The sequence below is a fragment of the Actinia tenebrosa genome, unplaced genomic scaffold (assembly GCF_029948245.1).
Source record: "Actinia tenebrosa isolate PJP-AT-01 unplaced genomic scaffold, QUT_ActTen_1.0 PGA_scaffold6__47_contigs__length_16458017, whole genome shotgun sequence".
Taxonomy (NCBI): Eukaryota; Metazoa; Cnidaria; class Anthozoa; order Actiniaria; family Actiniidae; genus Actinia; species Actinia tenebrosa.
Window position 1 is genome coordinate 1591149 of NW_028292583.1, and position 24418 is coordinate 1615566.

General features: G+C 37.8%; 3 protein-coding genes across 3 annotated transcripts; 2 read left to right on the forward strand and 1 right to left on the reverse strand.

Annotated features, from left to right (window-relative positions):
* Positions 1–1211: 1211 nt before the first annotated feature.
* On the forward strand, positions 1212–8685 carry LOC116307678 (LON peptidase N-terminal domain and RING finger protein 3). Its single transcript, XM_089038706.1, has 13 exons — positions 1212–1954; positions 2759–2879; positions 3359–3481; positions 4146–4320; positions 4747–4831; positions 5134–5248; positions 5539–5559; positions 5862–5962; positions 6448–6618; positions 7013–7109; positions 7420–7507; positions 7629–7705; positions 7937–8685. The coding sequence occupies exons 1-13, from the start codon at positions 1233–1235 to the stop codon at positions 8132–8134; spliced, it is 2094 nt and encodes a 697-aa protein (XP_088894832.1). The 5' UTR covers positions 1212–1232; the 3' UTR covers positions 8135–8685.
* Positions 8556–22961, reverse strand: LOC116307679 (integrator complex subunit 9 homolog). The gene is made up of 24 exons (XM_031717955.2): positions 22912–22961; positions 22685–22812; positions 22244–22316; positions 21915–21977; positions 21524–21607; positions 21362–21417; positions 20742–20828; positions 20423–20476; positions 20089–20149; positions 19426–19515; positions 18792–18948; positions 18109–18158; positions 17639–17769; positions 17268–17328; positions 17102–17144; positions 16528–16656; positions 16253–16308; positions 15619–15687; positions 15435–15518; positions 14513–14599; positions 9771–9910; positions 9470–9557; positions 9132–9188; positions 8556–8813 (listed from the first exon to the last, which is right to left on the reverse strand). The coding sequence occupies exons 1-24, from the start codon at positions 22918–22920 to the stop codon at positions 8694–8696; spliced, it is 1977 nt and encodes a 658-aa protein (XP_031573815.1). The 5' UTR covers positions 22921–22961; the 3' UTR covers positions 8556–8693.
* LOC116307680 (chitinase-3-like protein 1) lies at positions 12384–13945 on the forward strand. Its single transcript, XM_031717956.2, has one exon. The coding sequence runs from the start codon at positions 12419–12421 to the stop codon at positions 13778–13780; it is 1362 nt and encodes a 453-aa protein (XP_031573816.1). The 5' UTR covers positions 12384–12418; the 3' UTR covers positions 13781–13945.
* Positions 22962–24418: the final 1457 nt, after the last annotated feature.

Genomic DNA, 24418 nt, shown 5'->3' on the forward strand with positions numbered 1-24418 from the left:
ACATATATATTGCTATTTTTCAAACGAGAAGAATGATAAATAAATAAATATGTAATATTTTTGACGATTTCTCAAAACAAAAACGAATTCTAGTTTTTTGCAACCACTTGTTATTTCAAGTTTGCATTAATTCATTCGCAGCAACTCGTTTGTTATTTGCAGCACCATCTCGTCTAACATGCACCAACACGTCACATGCACCAACTCGTCTAACATGCACCATCTTGTCACAAGCACCAACCATAATGGTACGGACACACGGTGCAACATTGCGAAGTAGGATAGTTTTCTACTTCAGCAACGTTGAGTGCAACAAATTGCGTCGTGTGTCATGGCTCGCTACATCAATTGCATGCAACTTTGAGCGCATGCAATGTTGCACCGTATGTCCGTAGCTTAAGTTGCTGCAGCAACTCGTTCAGTTCTTATTTACCCAAAAGAAAACATAAGACGCAAGGTAAAACCTTTATTCGTATGAATTTTTGAATTTTATTTTTACTGTACTTTGACTATAAATCAACAGTAATAGCCAGCTTAGGCTACCTGTGCTAGGGGCAGCCAAACAAAAGCGCAGCAGTCAAAGGAGGTAGGTGGATGGGATAGCGCTATCCAACGGATAAATCTTATCCAGTGGATAAATGTATTGGATAACAGCTTCAACTTATCCACTGGAAAAGGATGTATCCGTTGGATAGCGCTACTCACCCTATTGTGAGTCAGAATAGATGTTACAAAATGATACATACATATATAGATTCACAGCTGGCCATGGATATTTTAAACCATGCAGCTCCCCCAACCTAGCACAGCCTGGAATATTCTGATACGAATCGTAAATTTTGAATATCATTTGCAGCAACTATTCGATCCGTCTAACTCCACATGTGTGTCATATCGAGAAGTGCACGAAAACATGAGGCGCTGACTGACTTCGGACTGACCTCGAACATGTTATATAATATACACGATTAAAAATATTATTAATAGAATATAGAATGATGGTAGCTAGGAAAGAAATACATTATTTACATTAATAACATACATTACTAAGATTACTATCATTATATTGTCTGAAATATTCTTGCCTGCGATTTTCTTCTTCTCTGTTTTACCCACCTTTACTTTCACACCTTCATTTATTACGTAACTATACAGTTCATTTATTAATCCCTTTACATGCATATAATTATTTGTTTATGATGATTCACGTGACGTAGTGAATATTATATAATATGCTTCTCAAACTGGTCGTCCAGAAGAGAATAACATATTACATGGACTTGGATACTCGGAGTTCTGTAATATTATGTCCCGTTGAAGTCCTAAGAAGCTTTAGAAGAAAACTTGTTTCTTTGTGTTGGCATTTGCAAAGGATGGATAAAGAAGCGAAGGAAGAAATATCCAAAGGAAATTACGAAAATGCTTTGTTGATATACGAACGTCTGCTCGCCGAAGAGGGGAGTCACAAATTCGAAGTACTTTTGGGGAAAGCACAGACTTTAATTCTTCTAAATCGGTTTAATGATGCCGTGGCCTGCTACAGGAATGCCTTAGGGATATCTGTGCTCAAAGAGACAGACATTGTGCCGTTTATCGATGGACTTGTTAATAAAATTTCCACTGTGGTGCTTTCACAACAGACTATATATTCTCATACCCACGAACTTATTCTCTGTCCCGTCTGTAAGGGAATTACACTAGATCCTATAACACTTCCTTGTGGACACACGAACTGCCAATCCTGTATCGCTAAATTACAAAACAAAGTCTGCAAAGTCTGCTCCAAGCCGTTCTGTTCGTATAAAGTCAAAGTAAATGTTGTGTTACAAGCTATAATGAATAAGCACTACTCGAATGAAGTGAAAGCTGCGAACTTACGAATAGAAGGAAATGATCTTCTGAAAGAAAATAAACCAGAACAAGCACTTGAAAAATATCTAGAAGCTCTTAAACTAGCGTGAGTTAATGGACATATATTTTTATGAAAAAATTGTTTTTGCATAACTATAATTGTTACGTAACAAAGGGCTTAGGGGATTGCAGGAATTTTGGTTGCATGATATTTACATTTTGGTTCAACCCTTGCAGGGTTTTTTTTTGCGTACAGTTAGATATTTTCCTTGAATATTATCCGGAATGGTCCTTCCATTATAGCTTTATTCATTGGAAAAGCGTTGGGGATGGTGGGTCCCCCTGGCCCCCTATAATGTAGGTTTCTATTTATGTATTAGATTTTACGGAATTTATATCATTTTCATCACCAGCCTCTTACTGCCTCGTATCACCTATCTATATTGTGTGACATTTATTAAATTTCAATTTTTCAATTGACTCCATGCTTTCACCCCAGAAACGTTGTGTTTGAAAAGGGCATACAAATATTTCTAAATTGGGAAAGTTTGAAGTAGTTTCGATAAGTAGTTTCTAGGTTTTTTTTTTACAAGAAAATGTAATAGAAAAGTTTTTAAGAAGTCGTCACCTTGTCAACATTAAGAACATCTGCGTAGGATGCTTGACCAAACATGGCATGTAAGTGGCGTGGGGCAGTATGACTGGAATTTGCATATGTGTTCAAGTTCAAATATCAAAGTATTGATTCTAACTCTAGATATCAATCAGGAGATTGAGTATCTTGATATTGTATTCTTTATAAAGCATGGCTTGTCTACCTCCACCCAAACCCTCTTTAGTGTGAAATTAGGCTAATTACACAATCATTTCATTGCTTCGATAACCAAGCTATATAAATTTTATCACCAGATCCTGATAATCCTCTGCTATGGAGCAACATCTCACATGTCATGACACAACTTGGGAGATTCCAGGAAGGACTGAAAAATGCAATAAAAGCATGTGAACTGTACCCTGACTGGCCAAAGGTAATATTCAAACCCTATAATCAATGGATATTGACATTCTGTCATCACACTTAATGTGAAAAGAAAGATCTAGAAATTTTAAGCCAACAAAATTTTTTGGGGGGGGGGAGTAGGTGGGAATTTGTTATGTTTGGCTCAATCTCACCCATCGGTAACTCACCAGTGTAAACTAGATGTAGTATGTTTATGTCATATCATGCTAGTTGGATTCTCTCTTGGTCTTTTTTTGACAGTTCTCCAGTTTTTTTCCCTCAGCAAAAATTAACTCCCATCACCATTCAAATTTCATCAAACCAAACCCACCACCCTCCATGTACCAGTCAGATGAAGTTGTGGGTTCAAATTCCATCTGGGACTCAGAATTTTGTTTCCGAGTTCTTTTTGTCTGTTTCATCAATTTTCTATGTGATTATTATTATCATTATTCTCATATTCTATAAAGCAGTGTGGATAACTGAATTAAGTGACTCTTTCCTTAGGGCTACTACAGAAAGGGCTGTGCATTGCTTGGATTACAGAAAGATACAGAGGCAGCTGTTGCATTTCTTCAGTGTCTTTCCAGAGACTTAACTAATGTTTGGATCAAGAAGTCAACAGTTGAGGTAAGTAGTCCTTTAGGATTGAGAAAGAAAGAAATTAAATGGCAATGCCAGGGATTGTGAGGACATTAACATGCTGTAATAATTGTCCTTCAAACCCCCAACCCTTTCCCCCTTTTTTGACACCTGTATTATTTGTATAGGAAATTGCACAATCTGGAGTTCAATTCGAAATATGTTTTTGAAAGTTTTCAAAATTTGTACGAGCTTTTAGGCGATTCCAATTTAAGAACTTTCAAAACATCATGAGTATCTATAAATTCCAAATTGCGTAATAAAAACGCTCAAAAAATTGAGCAACTTAATAGGGACTCTAAGAGTACAATTTGGGATTTAATTGTACTCCTCTTGTCCAATCAGAATCGAGTAATTTTGTCAAGTGTATTATAAAAACTCTAATATTTACATGTAATCATGTGGAAATGTATAAAAACAGTCAAAAATAATAATTAAAGTATAGGGGATTGTTATAGAGTTTACCAATATAAAGTCTGTAAGTTCTTCTGTAAGTTACATAGGGATTTTACAGTGATAGTCTCTAATGGTCAACCTCTTTCTGTGCATTTCTAAAATCTGTCCTGCTGACTTGGTAGTGGATTAAGTACAACGCTAGTAGCCATAACTGGAATAATTATATTTTTTTCTTCTATTTCATGTTATCATGCAGGTTGTACTGAAGATGTTTCACCAACTTCACATGACGTCAAGACAAAACTCTGAAGACATCGAGTTGCAGGAAAAAAATGCTAATGAAGAAAAGTGTCAGCTAAAAGAATTGATTAAAATGGTTGAGAATTTAAAAGTACCAGACGACCAAGAATCAGTCAAAGATGAATCAGACGGTTAGTTGACGTTTTTATGTCTTATGGACCTCGCTTTATCATGCAGCAGCCATTTTATTTCCATGAGCATGAAAACGTTACGTAAAATTATCGGAATGCAAGACCAATTAGAATTCAGGAAAGTCGTTGTATATTCAGCGGTATTCCACTGTTTCCTCTTTTCAGGCATTGTGGAGTTTTCAATTTCTTGACTATATTTTTAGGTATAGGCGTGTGATGAAATAGTATACAATATAATGCTTTCTTGTGGCACGATGGAATAACCCACTTTTCACTTGAATATTCTGAGTAAACACAGTGGCTCGTGAGATATTCCATGGTTTGCCAAAAAAAAATTAAGCAATTGTATAACTATCTTTCCCCACATCGTGATCTATAGTAAATATCGGTATGGATTCATGCTAACGACCGATGTGTCTCGTACAGAACCATGTGAGAAGAAAGCTAAGAAAGAAATAGTCAGCTGGAAAGATTGTGATGCAGAGGACTTTGAATGCACCTTGTGCTGTAGGTGAGATCACGTCATAAATTTTGTCAGTCTATACTGAACTATAATTGGCTGATTGGATGCAGGTTTCAGCCTTTGAATGATGCTGCGCATCTTGTGATTGGATAGTACGCACTTTGCATCTCATCCAAAGATGTTCCTAAGTCGCTAAAACGGCGCATTTTAGACTCAAAATTTCCCTTAATAACTCTTCTGGAGTCAAGAGAGTATCATGTCGCAATCATCGCTAGGGACAATAAAAGATAACAAGCGCCTTTAAAGATGGCATACTTTTCATGCTCTAATGGTCGTATATTCTTGTACAGACTTTTCTACGAGCCTATCACAACACCATGTGGTCATGTCTTCTGTAGAAGTTGTCTCAACCGCAGCCTTGATCATAACCCTGGCTGTCCAATTTGTCGAGGTTCGCTCTCTCAGGTACTCTCTCTTCTGCAACTCCCATTTCGATCTTCTGTTCCTTTATAATATATTTTCTCTTTTCATGCCATTACCTTGTAGGCTTCAGGTGTTCCATCAACCAAAGAGATAAGCCGACGCTCTTATCCAATAAATTTTATCTGTTGAATAGGGCTATCCACCATACGTACAATCAGACCTTGTATTAAGAATAAAATAGTTATTTAGAATGAATAGCAGTTTGGGTATCATTAATGTATGTTAATTATTAATAGTTTTGTTAATGTTTCTTCTGAACATTTTTTCCACAGGTTTTGGCTTTGAGTAATCAGGTAAAACATTTTTGATTTGGGGTGTTAAAGAGCTATTAATTATAAAGTAAATGTCCAGAGACGCGGGGTTTGATTTGATTAAAAACCCTGGATCGAGCTAATATAAAAGTCGTTTTAAGCGCTGTACAGTTAATTCTTTTCGTAACACGGATTGTTTTCCACTTCAGCAACACTGCTTGCAACAAATCGTGTCCTGTGACATGGCTCGCAACATTGATTGCCTGTAACATTACGCGCAATGTTTCACCCTGTCCCTGCGTAGCTTAAATCTCTCGTCTTTACTTACTCTTTCATTTCAACAGGCTGTAACCATTGGCATCGAGAAAATCATGCAGACTTACCTAACGGGACAGTATGATGAAAGAAAAAAGATTCATCTTGAAGAGATGGAGAGGCTTGCCAGGTATTTGAACAAGTGCACGCTGATATTTATTTCAACAAAAATTGCCACAAAAATCCTTCAAAGCCGAGATCGCTGAGTTAACGCCATGGGACTGAAACACTTTACTTTTTACAGTTCAACAAGGAAAGGTTTTGATACAAATTGTAGCTTGAGGATGCTCACGGGAGGTGAAACTGTAACGTAACTGGTACAACTCAAGTCCATCAAGACTTATTGTCAGTCATTGGGCCTTGTGGCTTTTCAGGCGACTAATTTTATTGAAATAAGTTTGTAACAACTACTGGAATGGGAAAACGGAAACTTGCTTATTATTTTGGCGGGAAAGTGGGATTAGACGGATGCACTTAAAATCAAATTGAGGTTTTTGAAAATACTTAATAGTATGGAGTTGCCAAAATGACTTTTTAGACTTCAGTATGAAAACCAATTTTGGCGTTATTATTGTAAGCTGTATAGATTTATCGAGCGATTTCTTTTTCTCCAAGCGTTGCAAGCAACACTGCAGATGACATCCCAATCTTCGTATGTACCCTAGCATTTCCCATGATGGCTTGCCCTTTGCATATTTTTGAGCCCCGGTACAGACTGATGGTGAGGCAATGCATGGAGTCTGGATCCCAACAGTTTGGCATGTGTGCTTACGATGAAGATACAGGGTGAGATTACATTATATTCTTCACATTTTTTATCATCATCATTAAACCAAAACAGTTTGGCATGTGTGTTTACATTGATGAGATACAGTGTGAGACTACATCATGTCATCACATTTATCACCACCACCATCATCACTGCGACCATCGATCATCATTACATCCAAACAGTTTGGCATGTGTGCTTACGATGGAGATACAGGGTGGGACTACAACATGTTTTTGATCACATTGTATCAATCATCTGCATCATCACCATCATCACCATCATCATTGCCATCATAAATCATCATTTCGTCCAAACAGTTTGGCATGCATGGGTTTCCCATAATATTGTCATCACCCATTCCAATCGTTTGTCATGACTTTATTTCATCGAGCAACTGTTTTCTTCTAGCTTTTCAGAGTATGGAACAATGCTTGAAATCATTAATGTCCAGTTCCTAGCTGATGGACGGTCGTTCGTGAATACTATCGGAGGGCGGAGATTTAAGGTACACCCTAAAATATAGAGTTTTAAACGTCCAATAAACTACAGGCATTGCTGGTTTTCATAGCCGCATTGCACTGTCAGACCTAATCACGTTGCGAGTCCAATCACATCACGGGCACGGCACGGAGCTTATCACAGTGTGTGAACTGAATAAGTAATAACTGAACTAATACTGAAATGGGAAAACATTAGGCCCAACGTAAAGAGGACTCTTTTTTACAACACTGCGTTGTGTCTTAACCATCGAAATACTTGCCAAGTAACCAATGGTTACTAGTGACTTGCCGAGTTCAATTTTGCCTACTTTGCAGGTATTAAGCAAAGGAATGCGTGATGGATATAGTGTAGCTAAAGTGGAGTGGATAGCAGACGAGCCTGTTGAAGCAGCAGAAGAAGAAGGTAAGTCACCCCTCTTACCGTTACTTGTATTTTCCACCAAATCAACCTGTATCGAGGGGCAGGAGAAACTACTCGACAATTTTCTGATATTAGCGTTTTGTTTTGTTCACATTTTCTTCAGCCGAACTCAAACGTGTTATCAGTGAAGTGTACGGCGAAGCGAAGCGATGGTTTGACAACTTACCATTGCTAGTGAGAGTAAGTATTTGCAAAAGTTTTTTTCCTTAACTATTTTTCATGGGTGCCTAATGGGACAGAGCTCTCAAGAACCTGTCGTCGGTTGTGAACCGGCCAGAGTCTGATATTTCTTTCTTCAAGTTTTTCCCAGGTTCTTCAGTTTTCAATTCTTCTAAGCACCATCAACATTTCTAAATACCATGATAAATTCATTGAGCCGCTTGTATTAATGGTTACTCGCTTACTTTTCAGAGACGGATCGTGACTTCAGTGAGTGACTTTCCACCGTGGGATGACAATGCAGAGAAGCTTCCTCATGGTCCACAATGGCTGTGGTGGTTAATAGCCATCTGCCCGCTCGACCCTAAAACGCAAATCAACCTGCTTGGCTTGAAATCACTAAAAGAACGTCTTGTAATAATGAGGAGAATACTCACCGCTATATCGTAAACTAGCTCCTTTCGAATATCGGTTTATTTCAAATATCTGGGCGATTAGTCTTAAAAGAGCAATCGTTCTTTAGTGCACAACAACTTCAATTTTATCAGTCCAACCTAGTAGGCCATTCCAAGATCCAAGAATAGTTGGAATGACTTCAGGTGTTTCTGCTTCTTATTCTCGTCAAGAACATGGACTTTAGTGTTGAGACTGATTCAATGTTGTTCGTTAGTGAACTAAACCATTTCCATCTCAGGACGACCAATCGCCTATCGCTTTTGGCGATGTTTTTTTTTTTTTTTTCTGAAATAGGTGTATTTTCGGAATGAAAATAAATCAGTTGTAAGTATACCTGTAAAGAAATAATTCCAAAATTTATGTTTCTGAACTGAAAATCTTGCTTGGACATAAACGGAATCTTATGAGATATGGCTTCTGCTAGTTCTGTAATATTTATTATTGCCTAGGAATTGGAATGCAGTTTTTGAAAAACTATGTACATATATGGTTTGGTTTTTTTAACCTTATATTGGGAAATTATAATAAAATATCATAAAATGAAAGTTTTTGCCTAAAACTGGGGTAAGCAGTCTAGTAAGGCATCTCGTATTCGAATTCTGAGGAGCTCATTTCCATGAGTGATGATGTGGGTGCTGCCTCGATCCAACTGGATCATAGCGTCATCTTCTGGCTGAAAATGCAAAAATGTCAATTTTAATTGCTCGAAAGAGCATCCATCCACAACATTAGTGTCATTAGCTTAAGATGTGACAAGGCACCTCAATGTGCCATTTGACACTAGGCTGGAAGGTGAAGCAAGGACAGACATGACTAAGATCTAGGGGATGAAAAAAGCACTGAATAACATTAGACTTAGCACTGCTTACATAGGTGCCAACAGACAAAAGAATGAAGATCAAAGAATACAGGTCACCCTACATTTACGTAAACGCATGGGGGACTTAACACACACAAAACCAGAACAGTAACACGTAATGAAGTTACATACCAAGTGAAGGGTGTGTCCACCAGAACTCGACTCTGTGTTGACATCATGAATGCCTCTCTGTCATTGGTTCACAATAGTAAGTTAGTTTTACTTTAGTAAGGTTTGTTACTTCAAGTTGGTCAGTAAAGTGCTAAAAGTGATGGGCAACGGATCGGTTTGAATTTCCCAAAATGCAAAAGGTCGCCCCAAAATGCAAAAGGTCGCCCCAAAACTGCCGCAAATATGAAGAATGGCCTTCAGGTCCGTGAGAATATTACACAGTCACGATACGAATTTTTTTCTGTGTGTTATAAACCCAATCATTTTTAAGCCAATCAGAGACAACTAAAATGATTTACCTTGGCTAGAGATTGAATTAAGTCTTCAACTGAGACAGATCCCCATAGATGTCTTGAAGGCTGTTTGTTGTTGGCATCACTTTTTGGACTGCAAAAAAAAAAAAAAAAAAAAAATCATTTCTTTCTCATTAGAAATTATCGTTGAATCCCTTCATGGAATACATACATACACACATCATATCCTTTATTTCAATACGGGATCTCTTCATAAAAATGCTCTTCCAAAAAGCTGTATATCAATATGAAATGATCAATATTTACAAAGAGCATGATATATGGTAAATGATAAAGTATCACTTACTCTCGGCTTCGCTCTTGTCCGTCGTGTTCAAAGTTAAGTGGCTCGAGTGTGTACTTGTTGTCTTGGGTTACCAAGGTACCCGTTACCGTGGCAACAGCCACACCTGGCCTGACTTCTCGCGGGACGAGAAAATTTGAAATCTAATAAAAGAAAATACATTAGAATTGGAATTGAGGACTGTCAGCAAAAAATAAATAAATAAATAAATAAATATGATAGTAATGATTTGGTTTACTAGATAACAGAAACCAAGCCGAGAAGGCACCAAAATCGGGTACGGCAAGGCCTGATTCAGGGGTGGATTGGGTGGCTTTCCCCCACCCCTCCCTTGAGGTTGAAAAAAATATAGACGCTATCTGATGCTTTTCTAGGTAACAGCAACCGCCTTGGAATTGTTTTGACGGATTCGCCACTGTACGGTGTGGGACCACGAGTTCAATTAACAGGACAACTATTTTAAATATGAAATCAAAATTAAAAAGAGAAAGAATCAGTTTCCTGCGAAAGAATTTGAGTTTTTTTCAGTTTCTTTAATACTCTTCCTCAGACTCGAAACACGAAACGCTACAAAATTACTAAATTCAACTAATCTCAAAAAACGTTCCCGACGGTATACGACATCCCAAAAAATATGTGAATAACATTTAGACGGAAGAACGTTATGTCTTAATGACAATTTTCTTTTACAAAAATGGAATGTGTGTGAGGACGTCAAAAACTCTGATCGGGTTCCCTGTGGTAAAAGGTCAAAAGCTATACTCGGAACAGCTATAACGGCTGTGTTAACAAAGAGACAGAAGGAGGTAACAGCTGATGGGACGGTTGCGATACAACACAGGCGAAACACATGAACACATAGTGTCTATCCTATTCTGTCAATATTACATTCAAATGTCAAAGTATTGGAAATCCGTGCACGAGCTTGTGTAAATCTCATACCGCAGTAACATACAGAGGACATGAGCTGTTTGTAGTAGGCCCTCAGTGTTTTCGTGTATGCATATTAGATTAATTCAGTTCCAATCTCACAGAATAAAAAGAAAGTTAAAACAGAAAGGAATTAATAAATTTCCTGGTTTTCGTTGACTTTTACCTAAATTTTCTTCAGTAACAAAGTGGAAAATCTTTCACCATATTATCTTTCGGGTATGGATTAGCTGATAGAACAATGAAAAAGAAACCCCGGCTTGTTCCTGGGAGAAAATGCAGGATTTCTTTTGTATATTCCTGTTAGCTTATATTTATCTACAGAACCATTACATTAATTCCCAATCTATGGATCAAAACTAAAGAATCCCCTTTTGTTGAGGATTGAAATCTCTTTTGGTATTTTTCATTGTTTTGACCAAAGGACTAGTCAAGCCTCAACTTGACCAGTAATTTCAATACCGAGTCAGCCTGATGTCTCGATTTTTGGCTTTAGACTGAAGATCTTCTGCCTTTGTTGCCTTGAGTGCATGGTATTTATAGAAACCCACACTTATAATAAGAACTTTGAAAAAAGATCACAACTTGAAATTTCGTTAAAAATATACGAAGATACGAGGGATTCCTGACCTTGTTCATTATAGACGAGTGACCATCTCAGTATTAGGGAAGTCATTAAAGAAATTTTAAAAATTTACCACAGAGAATTGTAGAACACAAGATGAATGACACCAGAAGAGATATTAATATATATATATAAACAATGAAAGTGGAAGCTATACTTTGTTTTAACCATTGTAAGTATAGCCATTCATTCCATGGCCATTCATGCCACCATGAAGGTCTAATTATTGTTGATGTTATTAGAGCAAAGGCAGCACCTTCAGTGATCTCTTATACAACCCTTAAAAATAGCCATTCACGGCCTTCCACGGAATACACCTATCCCAAGTGTACATCCGAGTCCAAGGAGGATTAGGTGGTAGCAATTTCATTTTGGAAATTTGAGAATAAGAATAAAAAGTACCGTAAATCTAAAAAGAAAGCCATATACTGGCTTTTTAGTTAACAGACTCTCCACCACTGTATTGATGTCCCGTGCCCTAGCATACGAGTTGACATGCTAGAGTGTAATCATAAAGAACATCTTTTCTATGGGGAGTATTCCCATAAAAGATGGGAAATCTATGCTTAAGAAACTTCATGATCAAACCTCGAGTAAAAGAAATTCGTCAATAAAACTGGACAATTGAATATACTGAAAAACCATGGAGTAAGTAAACTTTTGACCAAGTTTTATTTTATTCTAAATCGAGCGGAGAAGGAGGCACATCTTGTAAATACACCGAAACGTGTATTACTCTTGATTCTGAGACAAAAATCATAAGATTTAATCTTTTTTAAACAAGTTGTTACATTGTGTACTCAGTCTTGCAAAGTCAGCCGTTGAGCTTCTGTTTCATGCAAGTGGACACCAAGCAGCTGATGTCAAGGAGAGTCACCAAAAAAACTACAACTGTAAACATTCGTACGAGGAGTTTACCTTGGAACCAGCTGTTAACAAGGAAGGTAAATACAATACATACGAAAAAGAACATTCAAATGTCCTAGGGATTTTCTTTGGTGGAAGCATTTACTCAGCTGAACAAGGTTCCTTCTAGCAAAATACCTATAAATACTGAACAACAATCCATTCACAGCATTCAAAGAGTTGGGTAATCATGAGACTCTTGATCGTATTGCTGTTGGCAGTTATTTCCTACGCCACGGGCAGCTATGTCCGAGTGTGTTACCACACTAACTGGTCTCAGTACCGACCAGGAGCTGGCAGATACTTCCCTGAGAACATCGACCCGTTTCTCTGTACCCATTTAGTGTACTCCTTCGCAAAGATTGCACAGGACAACACATTGGCCATGTTCGAATGGAACGATGATAAACTCTACCCCAGGTTCAATAACCTTAAGAAGAAGAACCCAGCTCTCAAGACTCTGTTGGCTGTAGGCGGTTGGAACCACGAGAACTACAACAGCCCCTTCTCGAGGATGGTGAGGACAGCAGCCACCAGGAAAGTGTTCATTGACTCCTCCATCAAGTTGCTGCGAACGTGGGGATTTGATGGGTTTGATCTGGACTGGGAGTACCCTGGTGTCAAGGATCGTGGTGGATCCCCTCCTGAGGACAAGCAGAGGTTTACCGTTCTTTGCCAGGAATTGTTGGATGCTTTCAAACGGGAGGCTCAAGAAACAAACAGACCAAGACTCCTCCTCACCGCTGCCGTAGCTGCAGGCAAAGGAACCATCGACAAGGCCTACGAGGTTCCTAAGATTGCTCAGATCCTTGACTTGATCAACTTGATGGCCTACGACTTGCGTGGAAAGTGGGAATCCAATACTGGTCACCACACCGCTCTTGTTGGACCCCCAGGCGAGATCTTGACAGTTTCATTTGCTGTTCAGTATTGGATTGACAAGGGTGCACCAGCCAATAAGATTGCTCTTGGCATGGGAACCTATGGTCGCGCATTCAAGTTGGTTAACGCAAACGATAACGGTTTGGGAGCACCTGCCCGTGGAAACCCCACAAAAGGACAGTACACTCGCGAATCTGGTTTCTTGGCGTACTACGAGATCTGTAAAATGAATCTGAAGAGAACCTCAACGGAGCAGAGCGCAGTCAAGGCACCCTACGGATATGTCAACGACCAATGGGTAGGATATGATGATCCATCCAGCTTAAAGTTGAAGGTCGATCAGATCATTAAAGCCAAGGGTTTAGCTGGTGCCATGTTCTGGGCTCTTCCTTTGGATGACTTCAGTGGAAATTTTTGTGGTCAGGGACCATACCCATTGATGAACGCAGTCAAGAGATATCTTGGTGGTGGTGGACCTTCTCCTCCTATAGGTCCTACTGATCCTGCTACCCAACCACCAGTTACCCAGCCACCAGTTACCCAGCCACCACCACCCAGCGGACCCTGCAAGGCCATCCCACCTTACGATACCCAGCCTGGCATGAATGACTGGTGCAATCAAATGTGTGCTCTCGGAAACTGCCCAGCAACTCACTGCGTATGCGCTTAACTTGGTTTTGAGCCAGCCAGTGATTAAAAAAAAACACAACAAAATGATCTAAAACTGATCGAGTATCGATACTAGGTACTTGTATTTTTACCTTTAAGATTCATAACGATTACAACTGAACAAACTGTAATTACCTTCTTAACCATTAAAATACGATTTCTTTGACGAGTGTTGCAAATATTATTACTAGACATATTGGAAATCCATTGTTTTTAGATATTTAGCTTCTTGTGTGTGTCTGAGCTGGGGACAGATCAGGGTTAGGGACCCAAAGCTATCCCGAGTGAGTGTCTTTGCGTGTCCACCTTTCACGACTTTTGAAAATATCGAACTTTTTCTTCGAATCAAATATCTTCAAAGGTACACTAAGAAAATTGTAAGTTAAATACAACTGTATCATTACAAGCTTCCAGAAATATGTAGGACTCTCATACGGGACTCTAGATCCAGTGCGAGCGCTACTATTACCAACATTTAAATTTTCTACCCATATTTTTTTTTTCCAACGAAGAAGCAGCGTTCCAGATTTTTTTACGCGATGTTTAAGTTTCCTTCGTATTTACTTGTTGTATTCGACACACCGACGCAATCCTAAACTAGTACCCCGCTGATCACTCATTTTCTCACAGTAACTGCATGACTGCAGTTTCGCAGCAGCTGCAATTCAGCATCCCACGCAATTATATTTATTTAAAGATTCAATCTAGCATGAATTTTGCGCGGGTTACCTACCCTGTTGTCCAAGATTACTTTCTCATACTCCCTTGATACTGGTAAAGTTAAGATGTCTAGATGACCGATGGTTGATACTTGGCATTCCTGTCAAAGAAACACATTTGTATTAGCTCATCATCGTCAGCTTTAAGCCCCGTTTACACTAGCGATTTTTGCGGCGATTTTTGCTGCGATTGTTTTGCGAATTTGTCCATAATAAATAATGGTAAAGAATTTACTTGTAAAGTTTTTTTCAGGATACCAAGATTTTCCTAGACGAATGTCTCTTTTGAAGGATGAGACAAAAGATTTCATATTTCCGAAAATTGCCACGAAGATCGCCAGTGTTAAACGTCGAAACGTATTTCAGTAGATCTCAAGGTGAATCGGTTTCCCATTTCATTTTCGTGTCATTCCCTTGAGGATTATTCCTTTGTTTAACGGTTGCGCATGAGAAGACACATAAATATGGATACAACTCAAACAAAGAATCTTATTTTCAAGAGAATGACGCATGCTCTGAAATGGGAGAACATTACCCCCATCCTAAAGAGTGATGTTCATTGTCATTCACATTATAATATCAGAACGTTTTACTTTATACACTACTAGTAATATAGGACCAAGCTCTTGTCAACGGTTCTCTATTCATGGAAAATTTAACAATACAGGTACCGGTACCACCTTTCAAATGTTCTCGAACCCTAATACAACCTTTGGGCTGATTAAAGTCAGGATGCGGCTAGATCACAGATTGAATTGGAATTGAGCGTGAATTGGTTTGAGGGAGGAAAACCGGAGAACCTGGATAAAACTCTCGAATCAAGGGAGAGACCTAACACTCTCTACTCAAGGGGCCGGAAAATCGAAGGCAATACCCCAGAAATGAGGCGAGTACGTACACTTCCCACTTATCCACCCTTGATTCCCATCAACTTACCATATCTTGTATAGTTAAGTCTGTTCTCTGTGGAAGTAGAGCCGGGGTTCGAGTGTACACTTCTGGAATAACCAGATGTCCAGGCTAAAAACGTCAAGAAAACAATATCTGAAAATTGGGATAAAATCTTCTACAGGAACCTTTTAACGGGAGGTGGTGAAAATCTATTCAAATCTTTGCCTACCTTCAATTCCCGTAATAGTTTATTCGCTTGTCCAAAATTAAGCCTCGGATCGATAGGACAATAACACGCCTGTAAGGTAATGAATAAAATATTATTGTATTTATAATAGCACCCCATCCTCCATAACTCAGCGGTAAAACTCACTCGCTCGTTTCTCGCTACCAGAAAAAAAATTCTAGCAACGACTGAATAGCACCCTTGCAAACTAAAGTAAGTGGATAGAATATGATTGTGTTTAGTTGAGGCAGAACAGAACCCTGTTTCCTTCAATATACGTCCAAGGCACACGCAGTATCATAAGAAACGTGTAACTAAAAAGCGTTTGTTATGCCAAAGCGACCAGAGAACGCCGGCACGTTTTCTCGTGTTTTGGATTCCGTCTATTATCATACCTACCATGGGTGTGCGTCAGTAATAGACCTTTCAAGCTTGAGTGAGATTTTTCCCCATTTCAGACCACGTGTCATTCTCTTTAGAATTAGATTCTTTGTTTGACTTGTAACCATATTCATATGCCTTCTCATGCGCAACCGTTATTTTAGAGGGGAAAATCAAAGCCTTGATAGTGTCAAAACCCAAAGCCTGGATTGATGCGCGCAGGTTTCGCCTGGTTGTGCAGGATTAAAACACATACCTTCATTGCCAAGGGTTGATAAGGGGCTAGTGCTTCGAGGTAGGAGAAATCTGATTCTAAAAACAACAACAGAAGAAAATAGATAACTGAGAAATACTATAAGAAAGAATGAGACAGATAAAGCAGAGCAGAGCAGAGCAGAGCAGAGCAGAGCAGAGCAGAGCAGAGCAGAGCAGAGCAGAGCAGAGCAGAGCAGAGCAGAGCAGAGCAGAGCAGAGCAGAGCAGAGCAGAGCAGAGCAGGGAGGAAATACAGGTTGTAATAATCGATCCATACCTGTGAATATAACAGTATTAACTGGTGATTTGCCCCACATCTCCATGAAGTGAACCGCATCTCCAAACCTCAAAGATGGGTGACTGGTGAATACTATACAAGGTGTTTTGTAAGAGCTGCTAAATCCATCTGCAAGCACAAGAAAAGTAAACACAACAATGGAGCTTGAATATCATTGAGCTGTCAATTAATTAATTAATTAACTTTGTTTATAGAAGATAACACTTGACAGTAATTTTAACAGATAAACTCGTGGTCCATTTGCTAAAAGTGTAGTAATGATGTTGCATTGCAAATGTTGCATTCTGCACACATTTTCCTATACCACAAATTTTCAAGTATCATCCCCCCCCCTCCCCCCAAACCAATTTTTATCTTATACTAGTCTACTGCATTTTCAATTTAATTCCCCTCTCCTCCCCCTTTCTCCTCAACCTTTTAAAGGGTGCTGCATGGTCCTTGCATTTCATGAGCATTTCTTTGTCCTGTCTGGCTATTTTTCTATTCTCAGCTCTGAAAATTATTGGCATTAGCATGGAAAGATGTTGCCTCAAGAATAATCTATTTTACGTACCATGTAAATTAGGAAAGTGTTTTAGTCTTCCTATCTTGACAAGCTGTTGGAATGAAAAAAATCTTTAAAATAATGTTCTGCAATTGTGCACATCATAATGGATGGATGGATGGATGGACAGACAGATGGATGGATGGATGAATGAATGAATGGAATTACTACATACCTCGGCATGAGGAAAGGGAGGTTCTGGTAAATAAACCTTAGTTTGTTTACTTTGGCACAACCTGTAGGAAACAAAGAGGATATTCCAACAAAATAGAGGACAAACATACTATGCTAGTACATTTGTCATCATTCATGGTCATCGGTTTGATCAATGGATCCTACTTATTGCCATTCTCTGGTGCTATGAGGGATCTGGTTTCAGAACAGAACATTGGGAACAAAAGCAAATACCCAACATGTCTTTCTCTGGTTCATGCCTGAGTGATTTCACCAACTAAACAGTTAATAACTAAATACTTCTAAGTGTGTTAGTAATTGTTTCACAGCAAGCATGCTATGTAGAGTAGTGTATCTGTTCTAAGGGCTTACCACTCAGCATAGATATTAGAATAAGCAAGAGAACTGTCAGCTACCGGGGATATAAAGTATATAGGTACAGATGTAAGATTAGCGCTGTCCAGGTAGGAGTAGAGACACTCAAACAAGTCATACAAGACACCCTGAAACAAGAATTTTAGACATGAGAATCAGTTGAATATTTTAAATTAGAAATAAGACCAAGTAGACTATTGTGATATTGCAGGCTGCACACGTAGTCTGATAGTGCTGTGTGCCTTGTTTGTACCCTGCTTACAGAGGTCTTTTTCTGTCCTTTGTTCTGGCTTTAAATTGAAGGAGAAAGAGAGCAGCCAGAGGGGTTCAACAAAACAAAACCTGCTCAGAGACTATCCATGTCATTCCAAGTCATAAGAAACACAAAATTTACTCTGAACACTGATCTGTACATACTTTTTGCCCTAAAAAAATTCTCCTGATATATAAAAGATGATGATACTTACAGAAGGATAACAAGGAACCAAGACATTTCCTCCATTTCTTAGGGTGGTAGCTAGAAACAGACAGAGTAAACATGAATAAACATGAAAACTGTGACCATTGTTATCTTAATGATTACTATATTACATATTCATTCATTCATTTATATTTTTAACATTTTAGAGACTATTTTTTACATTTAGTTTTTTTAACATTTAGTTTCTTTATGTTATTTTTAGCAGGACCCCAATTGATAACAGCATTATTGTTGATGGGTCTTTATCCTGCATAAATATTCGTCTTATTATTATTATTATTATCATTATCATTATCATTATCATTATCATCATCATTATTATTATTATTATTATCATCATCATTATCATTATTATCATCATCATCATCATCATTATTATTATTATTATTAATTTTTGCTTGTTTTCATTCATAAATCTATCCATCTATCTATTTAGTCATTTTATCAGTCACTCTTAGTCATCCATTCATCTCTTTATTCCTTCATTCATTTGTTTGTTCATTGGTTTGTTCATTCATTGGTTCATTCATTGGTTCATTTGTTGGTTCGCTCATTCATTCATCCATGCATTCATTCAGTCATCCATTCAACCGCTCACTTATGCACTTTCTCATTTTATTATTCATTCATCCATCCATTCAAGTAAACATCTATTACTGCTCAGCTTACACAAGTGTGTACAGAATTCCCCAAGCATGGCATCAGGGTTCTGCGTTGGTGCTTCTGTCAGTCCCGTAGCAATGACCACATCACTATTCTTCAGTGGTGTCTGATCCAGAGGCAAGGGATGTGTTGTAAAGGATGATGAAGAAGATAAATAGGAAATCTAAACAGCAAAGAAAGCTTTCAAGATTACAACAAACATGCAATAAATTTGAAAAAAAAAAATTTTATTACCAAAAGAGCATTTTCACTCATGTGACAAGGCAGCCATATTTGTATACCAAACAATACAAACTTTCTGCACATTTTTCGTATGAAGATGGAGTTAAATTCCCTGAGGATAGAAAATTTATTGTTTTGGTACACCAACATGGCCGGTGTGACATTGTGTGAAAATCCTCTATACCAAGTGAACATGTATTCAACACCTGGTAGGCTCAGTTGGTTGGGCATCGAATGATTGTGCAGATAAGCTCATGCGTTCTGAAGCCACAATCAGACTAACAATCAGGGTTGAAATAACTAAGATAAATGTGCTGTCTTTGTAATTACATCTACCAATGGTTAGATCATCTTTGATAAGGACATTAAGCCTTTACCCTGACCCATACAGTAACAGCAATAAGCACTGTCTTCATACCTTTTCATAGTCTGATTCCACAATCCAGTTGCAGCTTCCCAAACAGAACCCTGAACTGAGAGCAGTAAGACGAAGAACACCAAAAAGATCCTTGTACAAGAAATAAATTGAAATAGACAATGACATTATTTAGTTTGCAGCATATTTATATCATTGATTTATATATTGTATATGTAATAGTATGACGTAATCATATGTTGTAGTTAGGCTTGCAGTGCATTGTTGACTTGTTCTTCCCCACCAACTACACGTGGGCTTTAATGTGTTAAATATGGAGTACCTTATACAGTTCAAATATACTGCTTAAACCAACCATTCTTATTCGATAGTATTACAACAATATCAAGAAAGAAATGTACCATATACCAATGAAACAGTAATGATGAAAAGGTAAATTATACACTGTGAAAAGATGAAAAAACTTACTGACGTTTCGGACGCTAGTCCTTCGTCTTCGTCCTTCCTCTTTTACTCCGACGAAGGACTAGCGTCCGAAACGTCAGTAAGTTTTTTCATCTTTTCACGGTGTATAATTTACCTTTTCATCATTACTGTTTCATTAGAAACACCGACGCAGCTAACACTAGTTTTTAGCTAGTTATATCTTTTTATTACCATATACCAAATGAGTTAACTGAAAATCTATTCACTATACTTACTCACCAGTTTTTCCCCATAACCAACACTCTGGATCTTAGATATGCAAGATTTGACATCATGTTTACTATAAAACAATTATTATATTGTAAAACAGACAAACTGACTTGTAGCCAAACATTCTTAATTAGACTAGAATACTAAAGACATGGGTTTGAGTCCTGCTGAGGGTATTATACAATATTTTTCTCTTAAAGTTTATATGAATGCAGTTCACTTTTATTGACATTCTTTGCTTAGTTTTCTTATATGGCATTATTATTTCTTTTGGGTGAGACTGGTATTACTAATTCAGAGATCATAGTTAAGTTTTGTACAACATGCATAATGACATTTTTACCTGTACAATACTTTCCATGACTGAGCACTGTCACTTATTGATGATGGAAGACATCTAAAATTGTTTTTTAAAAATGAAGGAGGAAGGGAGTGAGTGAACAAAGGAATGAGATATAGAGGGAGAAAAGGAGGGAAGGAGGAAGGAAGAAAGAAAGGAAAGAAGGGAAGGCATTTGATCATATTCAAGATTTTAATTTGCACATTATTTAAATAAGAAATATTATTAAAGATTGGAGAAAAATGATTAAATTAATAAATGAATAAATATAATATAAAATATATATTATACAGATGTGGGATTATATATACTTTTAAGGTACCTTAACACATCATTTTCTTTCCACATGTTCCCTTTGCTGACCTTTGGAACCCGTTCAGCAAAATTCACCAGTTCAAGCATTAAATCTCTAGATATGAGATATAAAGAATGAAAACTTAGGGCCTCCTACATAAAGCGTAGTACTAGAATTGTTTTTCCATGATTGGGAAAGGTTTGGTACTGATTTCAAAGGTTTCAAAGGTTTTTATTTTTCCACACACAAAAAGCAAAGAATTACAAATAGAACTTAAGAAAGAAGTGGAAAGGTGCAGGAGGAACAACCCAAAAGGGGTTAACTAAGAAAGATCCTGCTCCAATGTAAACAATTTTAAAGAAATAGTGAATGGCGGAATATTATACTTACAGTAAAATAGCAAAATAGAAATCAAGCATTTTTAAGTTGAAAACAGTTACGGTAAAGATTTACATTTACAAGATAAATATAAGAACTTGTAGTTTACTGAGATATGAGGTATTTTTTGAAATTTGTACAGAAACTTTTAAGCGATAAACTATTTTTGATTTCAAGAGGAACATCATTCCAGTTTGCAACAGCTGCATATTTTACACCAAACTGGCCATAATTGCAATTGATTTGCAGCAAGTGGTATTATTCTTTACCTTCCTATTTGAATTGCAGGTTCAGTAGCGTAGATTTTTCCAGAAAAACCTGAATACTGAAATCAAAATAAATTGAGAAATATATCATGTAATTGTAGTGCATTCAATTTTATCCTTTACTTTTACAGCTTTTAATTATTATTTAACTTGTTTGAGACTGACCTCTGTAATGTAAGGTAGAGCTTGCATAAAATGATAGTTTGATATCAGAATCACATCAACTGTAGAAAAATCTATCAAGCCAGCCTGCAATAATAATATTATAAACGAATAGAAAAAGGATATTTTATTCTTTCATGTTTATTGAACCAGTCAGAGAGCAGGAAAAATTCGTTTTGATGATCCATCCTCTGTTTATGTACGAGTTGTTAAAGAAACAAAGAATTCAGTATTAATGTTATAACTACGGGGAGAGGAAAAAGCCTATGGGAGATGGGAGAGGGTTTTTAAAAAATCCCCTGCTCGCAGGGTAATAACTACCATGGTACATACATGTATCTTACACTGTAAAATCACTTTTAGGAATTCAACTGCTATGATTGGTATCCCTTACCTCCGGAGGACAAACCTCTGGTTCAGAATCAATGAAAATCTTTCCAGATATTTCTTTAAGATTCTATGAAAAAAATGTACTTTGATTAGATAAAAGTCACAACAATTACTGTGGTTTTCAATATTCTGCGAACTCCAACATTGCAACAGCTTGTTGTGAATTTGTTTTTTTGCTGCCGCCAGTCAAGAACATAAAAGGTACTGACTGATTATTTTTGATTGACAGCAACGATAAAACAAATTTAATTTCAGCGTGCAACTTGCAACTACCAAGTTTGCAGAATATCAAAAAACCTCAGTAATGACTGAAGTCAAGATTGCTCTACTTACATTCTGTGAGGAGAATCCTTCAATGTCTTGTATTTCTCTTGATGTCCATGGGTTTAGTTTGCTGAATTGTTCACTAAAAATAACAGGATTCAAGATTATGAAACTACCGAACCTGTACTTTATCAAGACCTAATAAATATGACATCTCAGAATGGTAATATCTAATAACTTTGTCACTTTAAAAAATACAAAAGCAGTAAGAAACAACGACAAGGGAAAAAAACGATAAAAGCCATTAGCCTACTTATTGAGAAGTAAAACGGTGTAAAATGGTTGATAAATCTCAGATAGACCCGTACGTAGTCTGAATTATTGAAAGAACAATGGTTTATCTAATATGGCTGCAATTCTTACATTCGCATGACTTTAATAAACGTACGAATATAGGAAGAGAAAAACACAACAGCTGTATGAAAGAAAAGCATATAAACATCAACTTACTTATTGACGAGTGATAAAGGTGTAAAATGATTAACACTTGACATATCCAATCCACAATCCATCATGATGGTCGTCTGTTTGAACTGAAGTACGAAACATGGCGAGTTTGGAGCTCGTCCTAAACAGTACTGGAAAAAACCGAGGGTAGTTAATCAATTGGATGTTTGACTTGGGTAATTTAGTCTTCAAAACAGATTTCTAACTAAAGGTTTCAGGAAATTACTTACTAGTTTCATGTTGGCTACAAAAATTTGACTTTTTGAACGTGAAAAGCAAAAATAAACAGGCGTCGCTTATATTGCTCGTGAAAGACTAGAACCTATCCACAGGAAGCCCAACCTCTAAATGAAAGAGTTGGAGAGCCGTCTGCTTCACTAGTTAGCCTTCGTGTTAGCCCCCGTTAGGCAGGTAATCAATCACGTGATATCAAGCTAGTTTGTCGTTTATCAGTGACCAGTCTTCTTAACACCGATTCCCAATCACACGAGCGTAATCGTACTTTTTTTCTGGGTCGACAAAATGTTTCCTTGATGGCACGGACGTCAAACAAAGTGTTTCCATGATATAACAGACCCCTTCACAGTTTCCTGCGCCATCTTGAAAGGTAGCCGTGCCTTTGCATCGAAGCGAGACGAACGGTGAGCATGCAAAGTTAGGGACCTTTTTTTTAACACTTTGGAGAATTATTCGCATGTCTCTATCATTGCAAGCTCATCGTTCGTCTCGCTTCGATGCAAAGGCACGGCTACCTTTCAAGATGGCGCAGGAAACTGTGAAGGCGACTATTCTCAGAGAATACGAAGTCTTCAAGAGCACGTACCTATGGAATGTTGTGAAAACGCCTTGATTGACTTCCACCAAAGCTATGATTGGGAAGCGCTGTAATTCTAAGTCAGCAACATACTCAATGTAAATGTGCATTATGTTTCTTCAAGCTAATACACTCGAAAAAAATTCTACTCCGTCCATAGTCGTTCTTGATATATAGGTATACAAATTTATTTAATTATAGCATGATATACGTACATATATTGCAAACTGAAAATTCGGGGAAAGTTTTAAGGAATTGTTTTCTTGAGTAGAAAAGATTCTTTCAGACAGAATGAAATTTGACCATGACAAGTAAAACTAACGATCTGGAAAGAAAGAAGAATGTACTTTTTATAGCTATGTACAGAGTTCAGTTAAGGAGTCATGATCAAAGCTGCTTGTTTATGAATACAGAGTTCTTGATCACGATGCTAAGATCTTTTGCCTTCTACACGGCTGCTTGGATTCTTTACATCGCTATAGGCAACCATCTTGGTATCCTGTTTACGTGATACCAAACTTCTTCTCGATCTCGTCAATCAGTTCCAACTCCTGCTTCATCATAAACGGCTAAGTGTTCTGGGGCAGTGATCCTTTCATCCAAGTTGTCCTGCTCTGGACCATCACTCACGTCTTCAGCAAGTGATTGCGCATCTGTTGGAACATCCACGAACCGTACACATTTCTTTACAGCAACGGCCGTGGACTTGTCTCGCACAGCACGCACACGATCTATGGAAACCTGTTGCTGTTTGTTTCCACCTTCAGGCTGCAGGTTCTTGATGATGTTTTCCTTGACAGCTGGGACCGCCTCGTTCAAAGGTCCCACTTGACTGGGAACAGTTGCTCGACCTCTCCTTGTCTTGGGGCGTGGTAGGTCGCATCTGTATCCTGCTCTATCTTGGCCAGCAGGAATGATCTCAT